At 53.7% G+C, this 25,313-nt stretch overlaps 1 protein-coding gene across 1 annotated transcript in view; it reads left to right on the top strand.

Annotated features, from left to right (window-relative positions):
- The window catches only part of DCHS1 (dachsous cadherin-related 1), a 50,171-nt gene that overhangs the window by 2,214 nt on the left and 22,644 nt on the right, over positions 1 to 25,313 (top strand). The window contains exons 2-6 of the mRNA XM_030468733.1: positions 19,921 to 20,109; positions 20,218 to 20,449; positions 22,116 to 22,352; positions 22,538 to 23,557; positions 23,757 to 23,944. Coding sequence (XP_030324593.1) covers positions 19,921 to 20,109; positions 20,218 to 20,449; positions 22,116 to 22,352; positions 22,538 to 23,557; positions 23,757 to 23,944 — 1,866 coding nt within the window. The remainder of the gene's footprint in view (positions 1 to 19,920; positions 20,110 to 20,217; positions 20,450 to 22,115; positions 22,353 to 22,537; positions 23,558 to 23,756; positions 23,945 to 25,313) is intronic.

The raw sequence follows: 25,313 nt of genomic DNA, 5'->3' as shown, positions 1-25,313 counted from the left end.
GAGGGTAGTTGTGAATATTAGCATTAACTACATACAACTGGTTTTGTCACATTACCTTGGAATCAGCATATATGGGATTTGACTTGAAAGATGTGCTCCATCAGCATTCATGTAGTGAGAGGTCACCTGGAGAGGTGCTGCCCCTCTGCCAGGTTCTGCAGATCCCAAGATGTTGGAAGGGACCTCTAAAGCTCATCCAGTCCAACCCCCCTGCAGTAAGCAGGGACACCCTCGACTAGATCAGGTTTCTCAGAGACTCCTCAAGCCTCACATTGACTATCTCCAGGGATGAGGCCTCAACTGCCTCCCTGGGCAACCTGTTCCATTTTTCCACTACCCTCACGGTAAAGAACTTTTTCCTAACACCCAATCTAAATCTGCTCTTCTCTAATTGTAGTGATAGGACTCTGCTGCCAAAGAGAGTGGCAGAGAGAGATAGCCCCTTACCCTATCACTACAGGCCCTTGCAAACAGTCCATGTCACATCCATCAAGTGATGCCATCTGTATTTCTTATGCTTGGTGCTCTCTGCATTTGCAGTTTCAGTTACCGCTCAGGCCTTGGTTGCTTGAGATGGGCAGTGGAGGAGGATACATGGGCTTGGGGGGGGGCTGGTGGTGGGGAAGTGGTAGGCGCTGCTGACCAAGGCAGCATCCAGACTGTCCACTGGGACAAGCACTTGTGGAGCTGGAGACAGTTATTAGAAACTGGGGGCACTGGGATGGCTGGATAGGGCCATGAGGGGCTCCAGGGCCAAGTGGTGAGAAGTGCCTATGGATCTGGGGTGAGGGGGAGCAGGAATTCTGGGGCCTCTGAGGAGGAAACAGAGGTAATGAGAAGTGGTCTGTGGGGTGGGTGGGCTGCTGGGGCATGGGGATGTGAGCATGCGAGCTGCAGGGGGTGTGAAGGAGGAGGGTGATAGTGCAGGGTGGGAGGGCTGGAGAGGCACTGGTGACAGCAGGGGATGGGAGTAGGAGTGTGCGGGGGAGCTGGGGGGAGAGCAAGGGCCAAGTGTAGAATAGAGAAGGGACAAAGAGCAAGGGCAAGGTCAAGTTTAGCATGTAGCAGATCGAAAGGAGGTCAGGGTAGGGTCAGTGGAGAGGTGGGTGGGAGATGAGGAGGAAGATATGAGTGGAGGAAGATTTGGGTTTGAGCTATTCAGGACAACCCTCTGCACTGTCCCCAGTAGGTAGGATGGGGACAGGGACAGGAGAAGGGGTCAGGGGTGGGTTCAGGGACATGGTAGGAGCAGAGGAGCCATGTTGCAGGGTGAGGGCAGAGACTATGGGCATGTGGGGGGCTGTCTGGGCTGCAGCAGCCCCCAGAGAGAGCCCCCTTGCACTTCTCCATGCCTTCCTGCTCGGTGCCGCTCACTCACCATGTGGGAAGGCCTTCTGGAAATGCAATCGGAGATGGTGGCCAGGATCCTGACAGCAGAGGGAGAGCAGGACCTGGGGAGGAGGTGGGGGCCATGGGGTGGCTCAGGGTGAGGGGCTGCTGAGGCTGGGGCACTGTGGGGCCATCCCCGCTCAGCATGGCACAGGGGAAGGTGTTGGCCCAGTGTCCCAACAGCCAGCGAGGGTTTGGCCAGATCTTGGCTTAGCCCTGGTGTTTCGTTTGGAAATGGCGCGTCTGGGCTGCGCGCAGGTAACTCCCGCGTGGCCTCGGCACAAAGCAAACAGCTCACACATCTGCTGCTGCTTCCTCTGAGCTGGGAAACGTGAGAGGATGGGAAAGGAGGCTGGCCAGGCTTGCTGGCTCAGCATGGGGCTGCGGCAGGAGCCAGCTGGGATGGTGAGCCAGGTCTTAGAGTATGGTTGCCCACCACGTCCACCCCTCAGCCATGGCACCCTGTTGCCTCAAATAGGAGGTGCTGTCAGAGGCCATGGTGGCCAGGAACTGGCACTGTGTCCCACAGGGTCGCTGTCATGTCAGGTGTGCAGCACCACAGCCCCCATGTGCAGCTGCTCCCTCTTGACTCCCTCTGTCCATGGTTTTCAGGAGTCAGGGCTCCTTCCTGCCTCTGTCTAGGTTTGGGTTTGGTCCAGACCCACATAGGCAACAGGCAAGCGCTGCCAGCGTGGTGTGCAGGACACAGGGCAGCACAGAACTAACTGGATGAGTTCCATCTCCATTGGACTGCCATGTTTCTAAGCAAGAAACCTTGGGAGGACCAGGTCTATTTTCAGACAGCGACATCTGCTTTCTGTAGGCAGGACAGAGCTATGGGGAAGTGGGCAGTCAGTGTGAGTGACCAGAAGAGACTTGCAGAATGGCTGCAGCTCTCCTGCTCCTCTGCACACCCCGTCCTCTCTGCAAGGTCAGTGTCTGTGTTTGGTGTACGACCAGAGATGAGCAGAGCAGGTTGCCGACCTGAGCTCCTGAGAAAGAAATAGGATCTCAAAACATCTTCTTTTATTTATTACTTGTGTTTACCATGTTCCAGGTCCCACAGTAGCAGACTCTACATGAGCACTAAGCGAAGGACATAGCAAACTCAGAGTTAAAGTCTGAGGCGAGAGACAAACACTGGTGGAGAAGGAGCCCAGGGAATCAGTGAACACACCAGCAGAAAAAAGAGCAGGGGAGAGTCACTGGTTGTCTCTGCTTCTCTCTGTGGCCCTGAATTGATGCTATAGAAACTTTATGGCTCATCAGACTGCATTGAAATGCTATGGTTACATGTGAAGCCCTTTTCTGTTATAAATTCACCCTGCTGGCTTAAATTTGTTTTAGACATTTGACTTTGTACCAGCAAGCTGCATGCATGGTCAGATATTGTCTTTCTGGGCCTTTCTAACTTTTTAGGCTAAATCAAGTATTGTCTGTCCTCTGGCAGCCAGCAAAAAGCACACAGTGCTGTGTAAACCCCATGTTGTGAGCACAGGCTGATTTGACAGAAATGTGAGTGAGATGAGATGGTGGATTATTGATTCTTGCATAGACCCAATAATAGTGATTTCTGAACCAGGATTTATGTTTCTTCCTGTGGTTTATGTTTTTCCTTTGCATTCAAGCACACAATTTTTGGGGAACACCGGAGACGAAAAGCTGGCCAGCAACAAACCTAATATATAATCTCACATCTTAGTATCTTATCTTGCAGTCCTGAGCATGAGGCTGGTAAATTTTGAAAACTGAGTACTGATTTGTGATTCTGTGGTACTGGCTGTACTGCAGTCACAGCACTGGAACAGCCTCTTGGGCTGTGCCCCAGATAGAAAGACCTGCATGAAATGCACAGAGACTGTAATACTGAAAGAAAGTCTTGACAGATAATCCCGATGCTTCGCTTGCACTGCTGAAAGGGGAAGCTGTGAGGACACGGGAAGTGCAGGGGGACTGGAACTGCCAGAGCACTAATGCTCAGAGACTTCGCTGCCAAAGAGAGTGGCAGGAGGTGGGGAGAACATTACTGTACATGCATTCGTTTTCTTGGGACAGGGGATTTAGCATTAACCATTTTTCAGACCATTGCATGACACAGAACAAGCCTCCCCCACCTCAGAAAAAAGAAAGCAAGAGGGGGGGGACACCTCCCTGGAGGGGAGGGAATGCATCATGCTGCTGGGAGCGCCGCCTGGTTCTGGGGGTGCAGAAGGAGTGGGGACATGGGGGAGATGCTGGTACATGGGGAGGTTGTGGGGGAGGTGAGCGCTGTTACCGCCAGAAGAGCTGCATTTGTTCCAAATTCCTGTGAAAGTTATTTCCTTGCGCTGCCAGCAGCCTCCTCCTGGGCTTGGCACAGCAGCCAGCGCCATGATTAATTCAAGTAGCATTTCCCCTGGAGCTGCAGCAGCTTTTCCACTGCAGCCGAGAGGCCCCAGCCCCTGCGCTCCTCTCCCCCATGCTCTTCTGCTCCTCCTCTCAGCTCCCTTCTTCCTCTTCACCATCCCCAGCCCCCTCACAGCTGCCCCTCTCCCCTCACCTCTGCTTCAGCCCCAGCCCCTTTACGGCTCGCTGACACGGTCCCCTTGCCATGTGTCCCCACACCTGCCCACAATGCCCTCAGGTGCCAGCCCCACTCCCTCCCCTCCCATGGCCAGTACCACCATCGTGGCCCCCCAGGCTCCTCTCCCTCTCGGTGTCTCCACACCCCTTGGCTGCTGCCAGCCCCTGCTGCCTGCTCCCCCTGGGGACCCTGGCTTTTTGTCCCCAGGACAGCTCTTCTTCACCTGCACGGCCCTTGGGACACTCGAGCTCCCTATCCCCATCCCTACCTCCTTCCCCAGGGTCACCCTGCTCGGTCTGCTGCTACCCTGAGCCCCTCTCCCACCTGCACATCTCAAGCAGCCATGTCCCAGCTCACTGTGAGGACTGCTCTGTCAGCTCAGCACAGCCCAAACCAGCCCAACACCCATGTTTGAAGCCCTCTTTGGTCGACCAGTGCACCCCCAGGAGGTCACTCACTTCCCACCCTGCATTGTTGCTGCCACACGCAAGCCCCATGCCTTGGGCACTTTTCCTTTGCAGAGGACCATCTTCCCTGCCCTGCTCCCCATCTTCCCTACCCTGCTCCCCCTCTCCTTGCCCTGCTCAGCTCCTGCTTGCTCTGCTGAGGCTCCCCGTGCCCTGTTGGTCCCTGCTGCATCTCCCATTTCACCTCCCTGCTGTTCCACCAGCAAAGACACCTCCATGGCCATGGGGGAGCCTTGCTCCTCATCTCCAGCCACACCTTCCGCAGCCCTACCTCAGACTGCTTCCCCTCCTCCTCAGAACTGGGGGTTTTACTCCATCCCAGGGTAGTGCTGGAAGCTGCAGGCTCTCCATTCCTTGCTATGTGTGGCTGTGTCAGCACAGTGCCACATGTTTACCTGGACATGAGGTTCCCCCGTCTGGAGGTCTCACCCTGGATGTGGAGGTCTCCTGGACATGGGGCTCCCATGGACCTGGGGCTCTCCCTGGGCGTGAGGTTTCCCCTGGATGTGGAGCTCCCCCAGTCATGCAGCTCCCCTGGGCATGGGACTCCCCAAGACGTGGGGCTCTATCTGCGTGTGGGAGTCTCCTGGACATGCGACTTCCTTGGACATAGGGTCCCCCTGGATGTGGGGCTCCCCTCAGGCCTGGGGGGTCTCCCAGACCTGAAGCTCCACCAGATGTGGGGCTCCCCTGGATGTGTGACTGTCTTGGACATGGGCTTCTCCTCAGAGCCAGGGGTCTCCCGGCCGTGGGCTCCCTGCAGGCTCATGGTCTGACCCTCGCCTTGGCAACATATGCCGGGCAGTCGCTGGGGCTGGACCCTGACCCCACTTGCTCCCCTGAGGCCGCAGTGTGCTGGAGGCCGCAAGGCAGCCCGGGAGCCCAAGACAGCTCCTGAAATAGCGTTGGTGGCCGCTCCCTTGCTGCTTTTAGCTGGTCAAGCAGCTGTGCCAGGGCTGGGGAGGGCAGGAGGCCTGGCACATGCTCAGGAGGGGGGAGCCATGCGTGGGAGCGCTGACCACACTGGCGCCAGCCTCCCCTCCGCTCCCACCAAGAGCCGTCACTCGCAGGGGCGGGAGCCCAGAGCCAGATGTTTGCCAAAGCCGCAGCGTAACATGTGCGCAGCAGAGACCCAGCCAGGGCAGGGCTCCAGATGAGCTGCCTGCCTGCATGCCTGCCTGCCTGCCGACTGCGCAGGCTGAAGCTGGGAAGGACAGGCCCAGCATGGCGGCCAAGCTGATGAGTGGCACTCCGGCCCTTCCCTGTGCTCGTAACTAGTGATAGGAGAGGATATGGCTTTCAGTTGTGCCGGGGGAGATTTAGGTTGGATATCAGGAAAAATTTGTCTGAGCTGTGAGGCATTTGAAATGGGCTGCCCAGGGAGGTGGTGAAGTCACCATGCCTGGAGGTGTTAAAGAAGCGCATAGATGTGGCACTTCAGGAGATGGTTTGGTGGTTGGATTATGGTTGAAGTCAGTGATATAGAATCATTGAATAGAATCACTGAATGGTTTGGGTTGGAAGAAACCTTAAAGAACATATAGTTCCAACCCCCCTGCATGGTCAGGAACACCTCCCACAGCCCAGGTTGCTCCAAGCCCCATCCAACCTGGGCTGAGACACTGCCAGGGATGGAGCAGCCACAGCATCTCTGGACAACCTGTTCCAGAGTCAAATGATATTGAAGGTCTTTTCCAACCTTATAATCATAGAATCATTGAATGTTAGGTGTTGGAAGGAGCCTCTAGAGATCATCTAGTCCACCCACCCTGCCACAGCAGGATCCCCCAGGGCAGGGCACACAGGAACACATCCAGGGGTTGGAAATTCACCAGAGAAGGAGACTCCAGAACCTCTCTGGGCAGCCTGGGCCAGGGCTCCTTCACAGGGAAGTAGTTTCTCCTCATGTTGAGGTGGAACTTAGCTTCAACCCATTATTCCTTGTCCTATTACTGGGCACCACTGAAAAGAGATTGGCCTTGTCCTCTTGCCCCCCACCCCTCATATATTGATGAACATTCAGAAGATCCTCTCTCAGCCTTCTCTTCTCCAGGCTGAATATACCCAGGTCTCTCAGTCTTTCTTCATAGGAGAGATGCTCAAGTCCTTAATGATTCTTCGATTCTGTGTGCCAAGGTGCAGGAGTCAGCAGTGAGGCCAGGATGTTGAAGGGTAGCTGTCCAAGGCAGTCAGTGCTGCATTTGGGTGGGTCTGAGGGAAGGAGAAGCCTTGACTCCTTGTAGTGATGCAGCTTAGGACCCAAACATGGGGTGTGCTTCTTCATCCATCTCCAGCCCTGGAGAACATAAGAGCTTTGTAATGCCTTGGCTCCGTTCTTCCCTCCCATCTTGCTGAGGGATGAGGATGAGGGTGTGACATAACAAGGCCTCAGTGCCCATCTTTGTCCTCTCAGTTCTCCATGCAAATGGGCAAGGAACTCCTGCTGTCCTCCTTCCCTCATGGCAGCCATATCTCCTGAAGACTGGTGCTTTGGTTTCCTTCTGCCTACTCTGACTCTTCTTGCTGCTCTTCCTTGCCACCCACTTCTGCTCTGCTTTGGCCACAACACTCCCACAAGGTGCACTTCTGCCCAGCTGCAGTAACTGCAGGGTTCACAAGTTAAGTCATCTCTCCAAACCTGCAGGGAATTAGGGGCTGGTAGCAGATACTGCTGCACAATGCTATTAGGGATGGTGGAGAAGATCAGCTTTCTCAGAAGGGCTGGAGCTGAATGGTGATCTGGGAGGTTCACAAAGGCCTTTGGCTGGACATCACAGAATGGTTGAGTTTGGAAGGAGCGTCTTCAGATAATTTGGTACAACACCCCTGCTCAAGCAGGGCCATCCAGAGCTGGTTGCCCGGAACCATGTCTAGATGGCTTTTTCAAGGCAGTCTGGGCCACAGCTTGGTCGCCCTCATAGTGAAAAAGTATTTTCTGATGTTCAGAAGGAACATCAGTTTCAGTGTGTGCTCATGGCCTCTAGTCCTGGCACTGGGCATCACTGGGAAGAGGACACATCCTCTTGGTGTCCTCTTTCATGCATGGATGATATCCCCCCTGATACTTCTTTTCTACAGGCTGAACAGTCCCAGCTCTCTCAGCCTTTGCTCAAAGGAGATACACTTCAGACCCCTCCTCATCACTGGACTCTGTCCAGTATGTCCATCTCTCTCCTCTGGTCCTGTCACTGGACCCGGCAACCCCAGCTGTGGCTTCCCCAGTGCTGAGCAGAGGGTAAGGATCACCTCCCTCAGCCTGCTGGCAACACTCCCCCTGATGCAGCCCAGAACACCATCTGCCTTCTTCGCAGCATGGGCACGTTGCTGCCTCATCTTCAGCCTGGTGTCTGCCAGGACCCCCAGGGCCTTTTGTGTCAAGCTGTTTTACAATGGGGTGGTCCCCAACATCTATTTCTCCCTGGGGCTGTTCTTCCCCAGGGGCAGGACTTTGCACTTCCCCATGATAAACTTCATGAAGTTCCTGTCAGTACATTTCTCCAGCCTTTCAAGGTCCCTCTGGATGGCAGTAGCACCATCTGCATGTCAGCTACTTCTTCCAGTTTGGAGTGATCAGCCAACATGCTGAGGGGATGATCTGCCCAACAATTAGGATTGTTGATGGAGATGTTCAACAGGACTGCACCCAGTGTTGACCCCTGGGGTAGATTGCTATCTCCTGGACTGCAAGTAAACTTTGTTCCACTGATCACCACCCTCTGAGCTGAGCTGTTCAGCCAGTTATCCATCCACCTCACTGTCTGTTCATCCAACCCATTCACCAATAGCTTGTCCATAAGGATCTCATGGGACACAGTGTGCATCACTGAAGTCCAGGTAGACAATACCCACTGCTTTCCCTTCATCTACCAGGCCAGTAATTTACCAGTTGGCCAAGTAGGACTTCCCCTAGGGTGAAGCCAAGCTGACTACTTCTGATGATTTTGTTGTCCTTCACGTGCTTGGAAATGGTTTTCAGGATTAGCTGCTCCGTCACCTTCTCAGGGATAAAGGTGAGGCTGACTGGTCTGAGTTACCTGGGCCTTCTGCTTACCCTTCTTGAAGACAGAAGTGACATTTAGTTTCCTGAAGTCTTCAGGCATTTCTCCCAAACACTATGACTGAGCAAAGATTACTGAGAGTGGCCTCACAATGACATCTGCCAGCTTCCTAAGCACTTGTGGGTGCATCCTATTAGGGCCTGTGGGCTTCTGTATGTCCAGTTTGCTTAAGAATTCACTGGTCTGCTTCTCTTCAATCTGATCTGGCCTTGCTCCAGCCTTCACCCCAGTCTCTGAGGCCTGGATTCCTGGAGATCTCTCTTACTAATGAAGACTGAGGAAAGGAAGGCATTAAGTACCCCAGTCTTGTACACCTCCTGCCTCACCTTCTCCTTCAGTTGTGGACATGCACTTCCCCTAGCTTTCCTTTTGTCACCTGTGCATTTACAGAAGCCCTTCTTCGTGACTTTGATGCCCAGGACAGATTAAAATCCAGTTGGAATGCAAACAGGTACTTTTTATTGGAATTTCAATGATCGGTCAATGACTTCAGCAGAAAACACCCCAGGTGGATTCCCTAAGCCCCTCTCTGGTTGCAGCCTCTGCAATACCTATCAAAGATAAGCCTTCAAAACACAGCATCAGGCTCATCCCCTGCTTTCCTCAACACCTCCCTGGGGCCCAAGGGGCATGAGCTGTTTGATTTACTATCCTCTGTATGAGGGGAATAATACATTTTGTCTGTTGCTTTCATCCAGATTCTTTTCATGACATGCCATCAAGTCCTAATCTGGTTGCAGGTGTCCCTGCTCTTTACAGAGGAGCTGGACTAGATGACCTTTAAAGCGGACCTTTAAAGGTCCAACACAATCTATTCTGTGATTTTTAATGCAAAACCAACAGTAGCATATCCCAGCCCTGTGCTACCACTACACTCTGCAGTTCCTTTTGCTGTTCTGTGCCTTTTGCCCCTGAGTCTCATCATCTAGTCCTTTCCCAACACTGCTCCCTGGCACACAGATGGTGATCATGCCAAACTGTAGCTATTTTGTTTTAACATTTTGCATTTTTGTCTGTTGTTCAGCTAGCACATTTCTTCTGCTGGCATACAGTGTTCCCATGACTTCCATGGTATTCCCAAGTCTGCGTTCACTGTATCGGGTAATCATATCTCTAAATATTCACTGTTTGTCATGCATATAGAGTTGAGAACATCCTCAGCCTTTCTGTAGTGGTCACAAACATTTTCTGTAGATACAGAGAGGCTGCCCAACATACAAAACATCTTGCTGTGGCTGTCTGTAAGGGCTCGCTGCCCACTCAGCAGCTGTCAACTTTTGAGTGCCTTTGTCTCCTCTCCCCCACCCTGCTCTGGGGCACGGCTGCAGCACTTAACAACTGCTTATACTAAACATCTTGTGTCTGGCAATGAGGTGCAGCTTCTCCCCTGAAGATACTTTTGATTTCTTGACCTGGACTCAGTCTGCAGCCCCTGGTCTCCAGCTGGACCTCCAGGTTGTCTGCATCCTTATGCAGCACCAGGGGGCTGGCCTCTGGTTCAGGCTGTCCCCTCCATCAAAGTGACATGTCCTCCCCAGCTTCTCCCTGCCTCTCCATCCTCTTACTTCAGTTGTTTTGTAAGCAAAACCTAAACTCCCCTCCATCGGGTTTTTCTTTGCAGCCCAGCTCTTGGTCTGTGCTGCTGCACAGTGTATCACTTGCTCTCTCTTGTATTCATAGAATCATAGAATCGTTTAGGTTGGAAGAAACCTTTAAGATCTAGTTCCAATTCCCCTGCAAGGGCAGGGACGCCTCCCACTAGACCAGGTTGCTCAAGGCCCATTCCAACCTGGCCTTCAACACTTCCAGGGAGGGGGCAGCCACAAATTCCTTGGACAATCTGTTCCAGTGTCTCACTAACCTCACAGGAAAGAATTTTTTCCTAATGTCCAGCCTAAATCTCCCCTCTTCAAGTTTTAAACCATTTCTCCTTGTCCTCTTGCTATACACCCATGTAAAAAGCCCTACCCCAGCTTCCTTGTACGCCCCCTTCAGATATTGGAAAGCAATTATCTTATTTCCCTCACATGGTGTCAGGAGGAAACAACAAAAATCCAAGCGTGCAGCCCTTTGCCAGGTGACTGTACGCTTCCCAGCCTGGACTCGAGTATGAGCTGGGACTGAAACATTAATCAGTGAAGGGCACAGGATCCCGCTGACCTTAGTATAAACTTCTCCCAAGCTGAATACTGTGGGTGGCTCATGGCCCTTGGGAAAGGGCTTGGTTGGTTCGTACTTCTTTCTTCCTCCCCCCCCAACAGTATTTGCTCTCACTGGCTGTGTATCACCTGAGAACTGTGTACAGCTCTGGAGCCCCAGCACAGGAAACAGACAGGTCACAAAGACAATCAAAGGGCTGGAGCACTTCTGTTGTGAAGACAGGCTGAGAGAGTTGGGGCTATTGAGGCTGGAGAAGAGAAGGCTCTGGGAAGACTTTTTAGCAGCCTTCCAGTCCATGAAGAGGGCTACAGGAAAACTGGAGAGGGGCTTTTCACAAGAGAGGGTAGTGATGGGACGAGGGGTAATGGTTTTAAACTGAAAGAAGGGAGATTTATGTTAGATATTAGGGAAAAAATCTTCGCTGTGAGGGTGGTGAGACACTGGAATAGGTTGCCTAGGGAAGTTGTTGATGCCCCATCTCTGGCAGTGTTGGATGGGGCTTGGAGCAACCTGGGCTGGTGGGAGATGTTCCTGCCTCTTCAGGGCAGTTGGATCTTGATGATCTTGAAGGTCCCTTCCAAGCCATTCTATGATTCAATGATTCTATAACTTTCAGCCTGTGCCAGCATGAGGAGGTTTTGGCTTTGCTAGGACTCAGAAATGGAAAGAGTTGTATGAAAGATGGACCCTGGTCATGCTGGAACTCTGAGAGCACCTAAGGCAGGAGTTCAGGAGGTGCTAGAGATGTGCCCCAAGTTTAGTGTGGAGGGTCAGTGAAGCCAAAGCAGAGTTGCAGGAAAGAAGCAGTCTGCAGCACTGAAGGAAACATAGAAAGAGCACACGGAGGTCTGTATGTTCTGCTATGTGACAGTGGTGAGTGGAGGCTTTTGAACTGCTGTTCGCTGTGTCTAGGGGGGTAACTGCAGGCTTATGCCCCCACGGGCACAAAAAAACAGTGCCTGGGTGCAGAGGAGGAGCTGTGACCCAGCCCATGTGGGACTGGGGGAAGAGGAGGGGAAGTGTCTATTGCTGGGAGCAGCTGCTGATGCTGTGCAGTGGGACAATATCAAGAGCTGCACGGCACAGGGGTATGTTGGGTGCTGGACAAGGAGCCAACAAACAGCTCTAGCATAGTGGAGCAAAGTTGTGCATAGCAGAGTGAGCTGCTTTCCAAGTGTCCAAGAGCCTGTGGTAGGGAAAGGGAACAGCAGCTGGATCAGTGAGTCACAGAGCACTTCAGATTGAAGAGACCTTGGGAGGTCTCTGCTCTGACCTCCTGCCTGAAGCAGGGGCAGCTGTGGGGGGTTAGGCCAGGCTGCTCAGTGTCCTGAAAACCTCCAAGGATGGAGGCTGCACAACCTCTCTCGGCAACCTGCTCCAATACAGGACAGTCCTCACAGGGGTAAAACTTTGCCCCATGGCCATCATGAAGTTATCATTTCAGCTGATGCCTGTGGTCTGTTGTTCTCCACTGTGAAGAGCCTGTCTCCATTTCCTTAATAAGGTCCCCATCAGTGTTTCCCACTTGATGCTGTGTCTACAGCATTCTCCCCTCAGCAGCTCCCCTCCCCTGGTCCCTTAGCAGCTCCTCAAATGGCAGATTTTCCAACCCCTGACCTTCTCAGTGGTCATCCTTGAACCAGATTGTCAAGTTCTTTCCTGTACTGGGGTCCCAAAACTAGATGCAGTGTCTTGAGCAAGGGCTAAGTGGAGGGGAGGACAATCTCAGCTATGCTCCTGTTCACACCAGCCAGGGCACTGATGGGCTCTCTTGTCCTTCCAGGGTGCTGCCCACCCAGACCCACAGGAAGGACATTTTCCCAGCCTGGCAGTTCCAGCCTGTGCTATGCTACCCAGAGCAGGACTTGGCATATGTCCCTGCTGAGTTTCATGTGGTTCCTGCGGTCCTTGGCCCATTCCTCCTGCCTGACCTGGGGGTGTCATTTGTGACCTTCACAGGTGTTTTTCCTGTGCCTGCACTGGACCATTGCTGCTGATGTTTAGCAGGAGAGGTCCCTAGGCTGGTCCCTGTGGTGCTCCACCAGTCACCTGCCTCCAGGCAGCGCAGCTCGTGAACCACCACCCTCTCAGCCCAACTCTCCAACCTGTTATTGACCCACCCAGTTGTCCAGCCCTCCAAATCATAACAGAAATCCATAGAATGGCTGAAAAGGACCTTAAAGATCATCCAGTTTCAGCTCCCCTGTATGGCCTGGGACACTTCACACTAGATCAAGTTGCTTAAAACACCATCCTTGAAGGCCTTGAAGACTTCCAGGGATGGGATCTCCACAGCCTCTCTGGGCAACCTGTTCCAGTGTCTCACCACGCTCATAGTGAAGAATTTCCTTCTAATGTCTAACCTAGCTCTCCCCTCTTCCAGTTTTAAATCACTCCCCCCTTATTCTTGTGAAAAGTCTCTCCCGTCTGTCCTGGAGATGAAGATTGTTGGAGAGGGTGTCAAAATCCTTCTTAAAGTCAAGGCAATTGTTATCCACATCCCTTCAATGACAGATCCCTTCTGTGCCTTGCAGAAAACAAACAGGACAATCAATCTGTGCTGGCTGTTCCCCTCCCAAGCTCCTCCATGTGGCCAAAAACATGCTCCAGGAGGATTGTTCCATGACTCTCCCAGAGACCAAAGTGTGGCTGACATGAGTGTTGATCGTCAGATCATCCCTTTGGCCGTTTTTGTAGGTGGGGTGCAATATTCTTTTTCTTCCAGTTAGTGATCTCCCCTGATCTCCACCACATCTGCAAGACCAGCCCTGCAAGTCCATCTCTGCCAGCACCCATTGATGCAGCCTGTTGGATCCCATCAATTCATATGGATCAAGTATACAGAAGAAATTCTGACTCAATCTTCATCCCCATTTGGAAGCTCTCTATACCCTTTCAAAGAGCATGGTGGCCTAGGCGGCCTTGTTGGTGAAGACTGAGGCATCAAATGTCTCAGCTTTACCTGTGTCTGCTGTCATCAGATCAGCCACCCCTTCAGAAATCAGCCTTTATGGTCCTTTACTACCAGCATAGTGGTAGAGGCTCTTCTCAGCACCCTCAGTTTTCCTGGGAAGTCTCAACCCCATTTGAACTTTGACTTTCCCAACACCATCCCTCCATGCCTGGGCAATGTTTATAAATTCCTCCTTTGCAGCTTGCCTTTGTATCCACCTCCCATATGCTGCCTTTTTGCACTGCAGCTTAGCCCTAAGGTCCCTACTCAGCCAAGGCCATCTGCTGAGACATCTCCTTGTTTTCCTGAGCACTGGGATGGACTGTTCTCGTGCCTGGAGTATGCTGGCCTGAAGGCTTGCCAGCTTTCCTGAGCTCCCTTAGCCTTCAGAGCTGCCTCCCATGGGAACCCTCCCACCAACCAGCTCCCTGGATAAGCTGAAGTTTTGCTTGAAGTCTAGGGCCTGTTCTCTGCTACTCCTCTTTCTTCTCACTCCCTTTAGAATCCTGAGCACTGCTACTCCATAGTCACGACTCCAAGGTTATGGCTGGTTACCACAGCCTCCCTCAGTCCTCCCTTGCTAGTGAGCAGCAGATCCAGCTGTGTCACCCCTGCTTGGGCTGGAAATTGTTAATGAGACCTGGGATCTCTGATCCAGAGGGTTCCCTCAGGTCCTGGTGCCTCCTTGAAGCACAGACCCAGCTTCAGCTTGGGGATTTCCCTACCCAGCTTTGGTGTCCTTGTGTATAAAGCCTTTGGTGTAATTTTCCCTGTGAATGTGGGTTGTTGCTTTCTGAATCTCTACAATTTGGTATCACTGTGCCCTGAAATGAGGAATCCCACATTTTTGCATTTTGCTGAACCCTAAACTGCTGGAGAGGACCATCCCTGGGGCATGCTGTGGGACATGGGAGAGGTGTTGCAGGCTGGCCCTGGCCAGTGTGGTGCACGATGGGGGGGCACCAGTGCCACACTGGGCTGAGTAGTCTCTGTGTGAGGCTGGGTGTAGGCCATCCCAGCACCATGCAGAGAAGGAGGAGGAGGAGGCAGAAGGAGAGGACAAGGCACGGAAGGGGGGGCAGTGCTCCATGTGTTGTATGCAGCTGCAGCAGGTTCCAGGGAAATACCACACTTGCAACCAAGCGCATCTGAATGAGGCCAAAAGACAGGCAGCAGCACTGCCTCTGTGCTGTCAGGAGCCTTAGCATCACCCTGGTCCCCAGCAGGATGCTCTGTGGTACCTGGGGTCTCAATCTTGCTCCCTCTTCAAGAAGCAGGAGATGATGGCTGTCAGAATCATATCCTGTGAGAAGTAGCAGAATGTGCTCGTGCAGCCATGATCTCCTCTTTGCAAAGCATTTCCCAGTGGAGAATGCAGTCCCACAGGGTAGAACAGGAAAGCTGCAGGCCAGAAAACAATGTTAGGAAAAGGTTCTTTACCATGAGGGTAGTGGGAAAATGGAACAGGTTGCCCAGTGAGGCAGTTGAGGCCTTATCCCTGGAGATGTTCAAGGTGAGGCTTGAGCAGGCTCTGAGCACCCTGATCTAGTTGAGGGTGTCCCTGCTTATTGCAGGGGGATTGGACTGGATGACCTTCAGTGGTCCCTTCCAACCCAAATTACTCTATGATTCTATGATGAAAACACTGTGACCATGCAGCTGGTTTATCCAGGGAGGAGATGGGTTGCCTGGTCCACCCACCAATACCAATACTGAGAGAGTTTTCAAGAACAACCACTCCTTGCTCTTACAGGGGCAGGATCAGACTCAGGGGTAGCAGCAGTGATTAGATGGCTAGAGAATGCAATGAACCATAGAAACAATTTGCCATGGCTTCCTTCTCCCTGCTGATCTGGCCAGGTGTGTGAATGGGAACATCTGGACTCTTGATGTTGAAGCTCCAGGCTCACCATGCTCCATGTTGGAGCCTCAATATGGGGAGAGAGTGCTGGGCTTTGGCATCACTGCTCTCAGGAGGCACAGAACATTCCCACCCACACTTGTGTTTTGTGCAACACTTCTGTTCCTGGCACGGGGGATTGCAGCTGCATGTCCTCTTGTCTCAGGCAGACGCACAGCACACACTTGGCCTCTGCACAAGGTGCCTGGTGTGTCCGTGGTGCAGATGTCCTGTGTGGATGAGGTGACCCCACAGCTTTGTCTGTCTTATATCTGCACGCTGATTCTGTAAGCTCATGCAGGTGTCTCATTGCAAAAGCGGAAACCTTCTCCTTCTCTCCTTTCTCCTCTCATGTAGCTCCTTCTGGGAACAGCCCTGCAGGATGTTCAAAGTCAGAGGTGAGGGTGCTATAGGGGCTTTATCCAGGGCCATAGCTTTGACCCCTGCCCCCACATATTCCAGCAGTACAGTCCCAAATGGAACTGGGGTTCCTGGGCTGTACCGTAGACAGCTTGACACCATTTCCCTCTCTTTTATCAGGCAAACGTCAGGAGCCTCATAAGTCAGCTACAGTAAAACCTTCTGCTGATCCAAGATTTGGGGTGGACGCTAAATACAGAGCCTGGGGCTGCCCTGCATCAGCTTCTAGCAGAGTTCCTAGAAAAATACCCAGACTGGGTTTTAAAGTTTCCAGGAGCAGTGAATTCACCACAGCCCTTTTGGTGGTTAATTATTCTCCCATCTAAAAATGTGCACCACGTCCCCAGACTGCACATGCTCTGGAGCCTGCAGCCATGGGTCGCAGCCTGGTGTGCCAGCTGCACAGCGGTGTCTGTCATACCTGGGGGCTGCTCAGAGCCTCAGGGAAGTCCCCAGGAGGCATAACCCCAGCCACAGCAGGGATCTGCTGCCTTAGGGGCTGGCGTTGAGCCCTGCTGAGTGTCTGCCTGTGGCCAGCCCCCACACACAGTGGTAGAGGCACTGTGGGGAGGAGAGCTGGACTGGGGATGACCAGCCACAGCCCTGCTCCCTCTCCATGGGGGCAGCAAACTGTCCAACCACCCCACACGGAGCTGACACATCTAGCTGCTCCTTCAGGTGCTTTGTTGTTCCTGTGGCTTTTCTCCAGGTAAATCCCTTCCAGGCAAGGCTAGGACCAGGCACAAGTCTCCAGTAGTGGTTGCGTGGTACTGCTGACATGACCTATCTTGGACACTGTTTGTCCCGGCAGGGTTTGTGTGAGACCCCTGGTCCACAGACATTTCAGGGAGTTGGATGACCAGGCACATGTGAATGGGGAACTTCTCTGAAGACACCTTTCCCTGGTTCTGCACTGGGTTTGGCTCTGATGCCATTTTGGCAGCTCCATGAGGCAGGGAGACGGCTCTGGGAGCCAAGGAGCAGCACAAGAGATAGGGCTGCACTACGTAATAATGAGAGCTCGGATGTGCCTCTCCTGTGGCAGAGAGATGGCTTTGCAGATAGCTTGCCCTGTGGATATCTTTCTTGGGATTGTGATTCAGAAGATGGTTAAGGTAGAGAAGTGAGGCTGTCCTGGAAGCATAAGAGCCCTCAGGCCCAAGGAGCCTGAGGGAAGTATCTTACTCTGCATTTTAGAGCACTTTTGGGGTGAAAATCAGTTCATTTGAAAGAAAGAAGTTATTAGTTTGCCCCACAGTGCCTATTCCACTGTGGCAGTTGATCAATCTCAGGTGTGTTTCCACCTGCAGCTAGAGAATGCCACCAGCCACAACCCAGGCATGGCACCCAACGCCAGTGTGGTGGTGCAGGGCTGCTACCCCAGTGAGAATACCCAACACGGAGCCAGACTACAAGTACCCCAAATTCAGGTTTTGGCAGTGTTGGTGAGGTCAGATTTATACTCCCAGACAAGCGGCGTCAGAGCACAGCGCTGGTGCAGGAGGGAGAGCAGGTGCTGAGCTCAGCAGGGAAGCAGGTGGGGTCCGTTTCCCAAAGTGCTTTCTGGCCGGGCTGCTCTCCTGGCACTGGTGGCTCTGAGTGCTCTGCAGCTGGAGCAAAGAGCAGGGTCCTGTTTCATGGCACTGCCGCTGGGCTGGGGAGCAAATACGATATGGGGAGTGTGGTGCCGAGTGTGGATGTGCTGTCAGCTTCTCTGAGGCATCCTCTTGGACCGCAGGCAGTGGCGGCTGGAGAGCTGGAGAGGGGCTCTCAGGCTGTGGATCCTGGGGCACGACACTGACAGGGACGGGAGGGCAGGCGGGGAAGGGGGTACCCGAGGTGCTGCCCACCCTCCCAGGGGTGCAGAGCACACTGCCTGCGGGGAGAGAGGTCCCACCTCTACCTGACCCCTTCTTTTGCCTCCCCTGGCCCGGCCGCTCTCCGCTCGCCCTTCTCGCCGCTCCCTGTGCTCTGCTGCCGGGGTGAGCCGTTCAGGTTTGGGGCCCTGCCCGCAGGCAGCCCCCGCCTGGGCCTTTCCTTGGCGCGGGCTCCACGTTCCTGCGCTGCCGGCCGAGGGGAGCCGAGGCCCCCGCGCTGCGGCGGGGAGGAGCTGCGGCTGGCGGGGCCTGAACTCCGCTTCACCCTGCAGCCGGGCCCAGCTGCCTCCCCCCGGCTCCCTCCTCCGGCTTTGTTCTCTGCGCCGAGCTCCCAGCTGGTGGATCGGCCCGGGGCGGCGGCACGGAGCCGCTTTCTGCCGACCTGAGCCCAGGATGGAGCTGGATCGCACGGAGCGGCTGTAACCCTCCTGCCATGGCTGCGGCTGGGGCGTCCCGGCCCCCGGTGCCACCCTCAGCCATTATCCTCAGAGCCCCGGGCTGGCGGGCACACAGACCTGAGACAGGGACAGGGTCATGGCTGGTTTCCTTCCCGTCTTGTCTTAAGCGTCTTTGCAGAAAAGAAGCAACAGGAGGTGAGGGGCAGCTGCTGCAAGAGTGTGGGTTGTCCCTGGCTGCCCCTTCAGGCTGGGGGCAATGAGTATGCTTGATGGCTGGATCCTTGGTGTCTGAATCATAGAATGGGTTAGGTTGGAAAGGACCTTAAAGATTATCCAATCCCACCTACCATGGGCAGGGACCCCTCCCACAGCCCAGGTTGCTCCAAGCCCCATCCAACCTCGGCTGAGACACTGCCAGGGATGGGGCAGCCATAGCTTCTTGGGGCAACCTGGGCTAGGTTGCTACCCTCACACTGAAGATTTTCTTCCTAATGTCCAACCTAAGCCTGTGAAGCTCAGCCTCTCTGCACCTTTTCTCCATGTGGCCTTTTCCTTTGGTGAGGCAAATAGGCTGTCCTAGGCCATGGATGTTCATATTGTATTGTATTATATCATATATATATCATATATAACATTTTGTATATATATTATATATATCATATATCATATATATCATATATCATAGAATGATATTGTTTGTAAGGGACATTAAAGATCATCTAGTTCCAAGACCAATGCATGGCCAGAAACACCTCCCACCACAGAATTGTAGAATCACAGAATAGCCATGGTTGGAAAGGACCTCTGAGATCACTGAGTCCAACCACCTCCAGGGACAGTGACTCAACCACCTCCCTGGGCAGGCTGTTCAGGCCCTGACCACTCTTTCAGTACAGAAAATTTCTTAATATCTAATCTAAACCTCCTCTGCTGCAACTGCAGACCATTTCCTTTGGTCATGTCATTATTCACTTGGGAGAAGAGGCCAATACCCACCTCTAAACAGCCTCCTTTCAGGTTGTTATAGATGGTAATATGGTCTCCCCTCAGCCTCCTCCAAACTAAACATGCCCAGTTCCCTCAGCTGCTCCTCATATGACTTGCTCTCTAGACCCCTCACCAGCCTCGTTGCTCTCCTCTGGACATGTTCCAGCACCTCCATGTCCTTCCTGTAGTGAGGGGCCCAGAACTGAACACAGTATTTGAGGTGCAAGACCAGGTTGCTCCAATCCCCATCCAGTCTAGTCTTGAACACTTGCAGAGAAAGGGCAAAAGGGTGCAAAGAAGGGATGTGTCCCCTGAAACACAGTACGTCTGGTGGTGCAGGGACTTATGGCAGCACTGTAGATAGACAGCATGGTACCGCTCTCGCATGTGCAACACTGTGCTCCCCCTCTTCAGGGCCCCTTCACAGGGACTGGGACAGCACAGGCTGATCCTGTGGTGCCCACAGCTGCCCAGAGCACTGCCCAGGGCACTGTCTGCAGCCAGTGAGCCCCTAGCAGTCCCTCTCCTCTCGTAGGGAGGGCTGCAGAGGAAGTAGTGCCTAACCTGGGACAAGAATTGCAGAGCTGAGATGGTAACTGTCAGTCTGCTTCACTATGGCCAGTGTTGAGGACTGTGCAAGGGGTTGTGGGCAGGTCTGGGTGGTGGAGGTGGTGGTTGTGATGGGCTAGGTCTGGCTGGGGGTCTCTGCCATGCCAGCCCTGCTCACATGGTGCCTTCCCTCATCCAGGTGACAGCCACAGATGCAGACAGCGGCACGTTTGGCTCTCTCTCCTACTCCATTGGTTCTGGAATCGGCAGCGTTGTCCCCACACAGTTCAGCATCGACAAGCAGACAGGGCAGCTGTGCACTGTGCAGCCTCTGGATCGTGATGAGGGCACGTCAGCCTATGATTTCACCATCACTGCTGTTGATGGGGTGAGTGCTGGAGAGGCCGCAGGGGACATGGTGCTGCTGGCTCAGCACTGTGCAGGGGATACATTTGTCCTTGCACTTGGCACCATCTCTGGTCTGGTCCCTCCACAGGGTGGCCTGAACTCCATGGTGTATGTGAAGGTTTTCCTGGAGGACATAAATGACAACCGGCCAGTGTTTTACCCACTGGAGTATGCTGCCAGCATCAGCACACAGAGCATGCCAGGGACAGCTGTGCTGCGTGTCACTGCCCATGACAAGGATGAGGGGCTGTACGGGAGAGTGACCTACCGCATCATCCTGGGGAACTCACCCCCTCTTTTCTCCCTCAACAAGGACACAGGTGAGAGCAAGCTCAAAGGGTGGATAGAGTACAGAATCATAAAATCACAGAATGTCAGGGGTTGGAAGGGACCTCTGGAGATCATCCAGTCCAACCTCCCTGCCAAAGAAGACTCCACTACCTCTCTGAGCAGCCTGTTCATGGGCTCCATCGCCCTCACAGGAAAGAAGGTGAGGTGGAACTTCATGTTGAGGTGGAACTTCCTATGTTCTAGCTTCCACCCATTATGTCTTGTCCTATTACTGGGTACCACTGAAAAGAGATTGGCCTTGTCCTCTTGACATCCATCTCTCAGATACTGGTGGACATTCAGAAGATTCCCCTCTCAGCCTTTTCTTCTCATATCTCTATCTTTCCTCATAACAGAGATGTTCAAGTCCCTTCATCAACCTCATAGCCCTTGTACTCTCTCCAATCTCTCTTGAACTGGGGAGCCCAAAACTGGATCCAGAATTCCAGGTGTGGTCTCCTTAGGGCAGAGGGGGAGGAAAACCTCCATAGATCTGCTGGACACACTTTTCCTGATGCCCTACAGGACACCATTGGTCCTGTAGGCTGCAGGATAATTTCCTATCCACTGGAACTCCAGGGTTTTTCTCCATGAAGCTGCTTTGCAGCAGGACACCCCCTCATCTGTATTGGTTGGTGTTATTCGTTCCCAGCTGCAGGACTTCACACTTGTCCTTATTGAGCTTCATGAGAATAGGCAGCCATGGGAGCAGTAAGATGTGGGCAGGTGTAAAAACCAGCCCAAGAGTCACTGCTTGGCCATCTCAGCAGTGTAATCTGCCACCAGAATAAGTCTGTTTTTCTCCCTACCACATCTTCCCTGCCTTGTCTTCTTGAGCCTCCAACAGACCCTTCCCAAACAAGGTCTCTGACCTCTTGTTTCTGCTCCCTGCTCTGTTTCTCATTTGTCCTATCTGCCTTCCTCTCCGTCATTTCCCATCCCTGACTCACTGCACCTTTCCTCCTGAATGCTGCTTACTTTGCCCTGTCAAGCTGTATCCCGCTTAGCTTTTTGTCCGTGCCCAGTTCCCTCTCCCCTGCTCTGTTTCTTCTCCTCCCCTATAACTCTGCTGCACTCAGTGTCACCTTTCTCCTTGGCTGTGTCTGCTTTGCCTTGCTTTGGCCTCCAAAGACAGAGCAGTCTCTGCTGGGGAGGTGAGTGTGTGATGCCAGGGGCTCTCAGCACAGGTGTCGAGGTGTCTCCACACAGGTCCCCAAGTTCTCAGCGTGTGACCACCAGCCATCCTAATGCAAGCCACTTCCTTTGTAGGGCCTATCAAGGATGGTCCTTCAGTTCTACATCTCCTCTACAGCCTCCCCACAGCCCAGATCCCACCTGCTGCGTCATGAGCCTCACGCAGTGCCCCACGCTTGAAGCCCTGTTTCCTCTTTTCCCTCTTCCACGGCCTGCCCTCTGGCTTGTTTCTCCCAATCCTTCCCACTGCTTAGCTCAGAGCTGGGCTTAATGTTGAGACAGAAGGATTTGGGGAGGCTTCCCCAGGAGGGTTCCTCTTCTTTACTCCAGTTCTTCCACAGTGAGCTCCCCCTGTGCTAGCACGTTGTTTGCTGCCCCTTTAGGTCTTTCTTTTCAAGCTTATGGTTTGGCGTGTTCCCATGGTGCCAGGTGTAGTGCCCTCTGAACTGCTTTCTTCCTTAGGTGTCATCTCCCTCTCATGGTCCCTGAGTGGCAAAGCCAACACTCTGGTCCAGCTGGTGATCTCTGCTCAAGATGGTGGGGGCCTGCAGGCACAGCCCAATGCCCGAGTGAACATCAGCATCGTGGAGGGCACCGTCTCACCCCCTGTCTTTGAGCAAGCTCAGTACTTCTTCATAGTGCCTGAGGACGTGCTGCAGGGAACCAGCGTGGGGGCTGTCCGGGCCCAGAACCCCCCAGGTATGGCTTGTCCTGTTTGCATGCAGCCATGTTCCTCTGGAAGGTCTGGTACCACCCTTCCTCATGGAGCAGCTCCCCTTCTGGGAGCTCCACACACTTAGAGACACGCACACCCAAGTATGCAGGCGGCTGGGCAGCTCAGCCAGCTGCATAAATCCTTTTCATTCTCATTTCCTTGTCCACAGGTCATGCCGATGACATCTTTTATTCCATCTCCTCCGGGGATCCTCATGGCTACTTTTCCATTGACTCTGCAACTGGGCTGCTCTGCACCAGCCTGGCTTTGGATCATGAGTCCCAGGCAGTCCTTGTTCTGGATGTCCAGGCCCGAAGTGGTTCCCCTCCTGCCTACAGCAACACGCGTGTCAAGGTCTCTGTGTCAGACGTGAACGACAATGCCCCAGCCTTCCCAGCCCCCTCTGACTCCATTCTGCTGCCCCAGGCCACAGAACCTGGGACCACAGTGTACACTCTGCAGGCTGAGGACCGCGACAGTGGGGCCAACGGGCAGGTGCATTTTGAGCTGGTGTCCGGTGGCGATGGCACCTTCAGCGTGGACCGTTCCTCGGGGTCCGTGCGGCTGGTGGGAACCCTGCAGTATGAAGCCAGTGAGGCCTACAGGTTGGCCATTGTGGCCCATGACAGCGGCACCCCTCAGCTCAGCTCCACCTTCACGCTGCTGGTGCACGTGCAAGCCGAGCATGACAACGGCCCCATCTTTGACACCCTCACATACCGGGTGGAGGTGCGGGAGGGGGTGCCCGTCTCCACCCGCTTCCTGCAGGTCCGGGCTCTGGCGCACGAGGCCGAGTCCCTCACCCTTACCTACCACCTGCGTGCTGACGGGGACGCTGCCAGCTTTGGCATCGTGCCTGAGAGCGGGTGGCTCTACGTCAAGAGCGCGCTGGACCGGGAGACACGTGACCTGTACATGCTGACGGTGCTGGCCTCGGCTGGAGGCAGCGGGGCAGGGGGGGAGGCCCGGAAAACAGGCACCAGCACCGTACGGGTCAGCATCACCGACGAGAACGACAACAGCCCCCGGCTGAGCGAGGAGCGTTACTTCTTCACTGTCCTCGAGAATCAGGCTCCTGGCAGAAGCGTGGGGAGGGTGACAGCCAGTGACCGGGATGCTGGGCAGAACAGCCGGCTCACCTACCGCCTGCTCCAGCAGGATCCCAGCTTCCTGATACACACACAGACAGGTGAGAGGCTTCCCACCTTCCTCGGCTGAGGAGTAAGCAAGCCCAGGGCAGGTCAGAAGCAATGTGGGTCAGGCCAGTGCTGCAGCAGTGTTTATCATCCTACCCCTGCAGCTCTGGACTCCCCTGCAACACACCAGGGCACAGGCTCTTTGCTAAAGAGGTTTTGGGGCTGATCTGTGTCCCCACTTCTCCCTCACAGGGGAGCTCAGCACCAAGCAAAGTCTGGACCGGGAGCAACAGTCCAGCTACCAGCTCCTGGTGATCGTGCAGGATGGGGGAGCACCTCCCCGCAGTGCCACAGGAACCATCTATGTCACCGTGCTGGATGAGAATGACAACGCTCCCACCTTCCTTCACGTGGCTGGTGGGCAGGAGCTGCCTGTGCAGGTAGAGGCAGGAGTGTGATGGCCCCTGGGTTTGAGGCAGAGAGAAAGGGAGTGGGCAGGGGCACCCAGGAGGGTCTCAGGGTGGGACATAAGCAGGCACAAGGCGCACCCATGCAGCAGACTTATCCGATTTATATGGACCAGATGTGGTAAGATAGACATGTCCTTGAGAAGCACTGATGTCTCTATGAGCTGGGCAGACGAGGGCTGCAAGAGGGCTCTTAGACCAGGGGACTAACCAGCAGGCAGAAGCTCTTGGCTCACGTGTGTCTGCAAGGAGGGAAGGTGAAAGGGAGCTCAGGGTGCTGTTAACTTCTGGGTCTCAGGACTTTGGGTGTAGACATTCAGCTTTCTGGGTCCAGCTGGACTGGGCACTCACAAGGGGTTTCTGAGAATCTGGTACAGGTCCCAGCCCAGCTCTGTGTGGTGACTGTGGTCACCAGGGCACAGAGTATGCTGCAGAGCAGGTTACATTTGTACTGTGCTGGATTTAAAACATCACAGTGAGGACAGCTTGAGTGAGGCACGTCAGAGCAGGAAGAACCATATTGGTTGGTCACTGTGCACCTGGGTGACCATCAGCAGAGGCACCTGGGGACACTCTGCAGCTCCCATCCAGCCTTCTCTGTTCGTTACTTTTCCCCTCCTTGTTCAGCCATCCCTTGCCCAGCTTGCTTCCACACCCCACTGTCTCTCTCTGCTGCAAATCTGTCTGTCAGGGCTTGGCCTGGATGAAGGCATTTCTCAGGGCCTGGTGGAGGCAGAGGTAGAGGAGAGTGAAGCACAGGAAGGGGCTGCTGTTAATCATGAGTCAAGTGTAGGAGAAGGGCTTGGAGGGAGTATGTTCATACATCCATTCGGAGGAGGTGATTGTTGGTCTGTTCCTAGTAATAAAGGTGAGAGCTCCCTAACTGTTCAGCTAGGAGAGAAGCTGGGAGGTGAATTCACTGCTGCCAACTGGAAAGTGATACATATGGCAAAAAAACAACAGGAATTTCACTTGCACAAGTGGTGTGCTCGGAGTTGGCTACCTAAAATTTAGGGAGGAGATTGGAGCATAGCCCCAAATGCTTTGTGGAAATGTTAGCTCAGGGCTCAGCCACAGGGAAAAAGGCAAATTGAATGCTGAGTTTTATTACAAAAATAGAAGATAATGAAAGAAAACATCATTACCATACATCTCAGTTTTACACACACCCTCTGCCCTGCCTTCTTTTCTCTAAGTGAGCAGTAGTGCTAGAAAAGGTTCAGACAAGGATGTTAATGTGATCTCCAGGAGATAATGGTTTCCATCCAAAAAGAAAATACTTAAACATTCTTTGGCATGGAAAAAAAAAAAAACCAAAAACCTACAGGAATATAACAGAGGT

Source organism: Calypte anna, unplaced genomic scaffold, assembly GCF_003957555.1.
Source record: "Calypte anna isolate BGI_N300 unplaced genomic scaffold, bCalAnn1_v1.p scaffold_27_arrow_ctg1, whole genome shotgun sequence".
Classification (NCBI taxonomy): Eukaryota; Metazoa; Chordata; class Aves; order Apodiformes; family Trochilidae; genus Calypte; species Calypte anna.
This window is presented reverse-complemented; position numbering and strand designations above follow the sequence as displayed.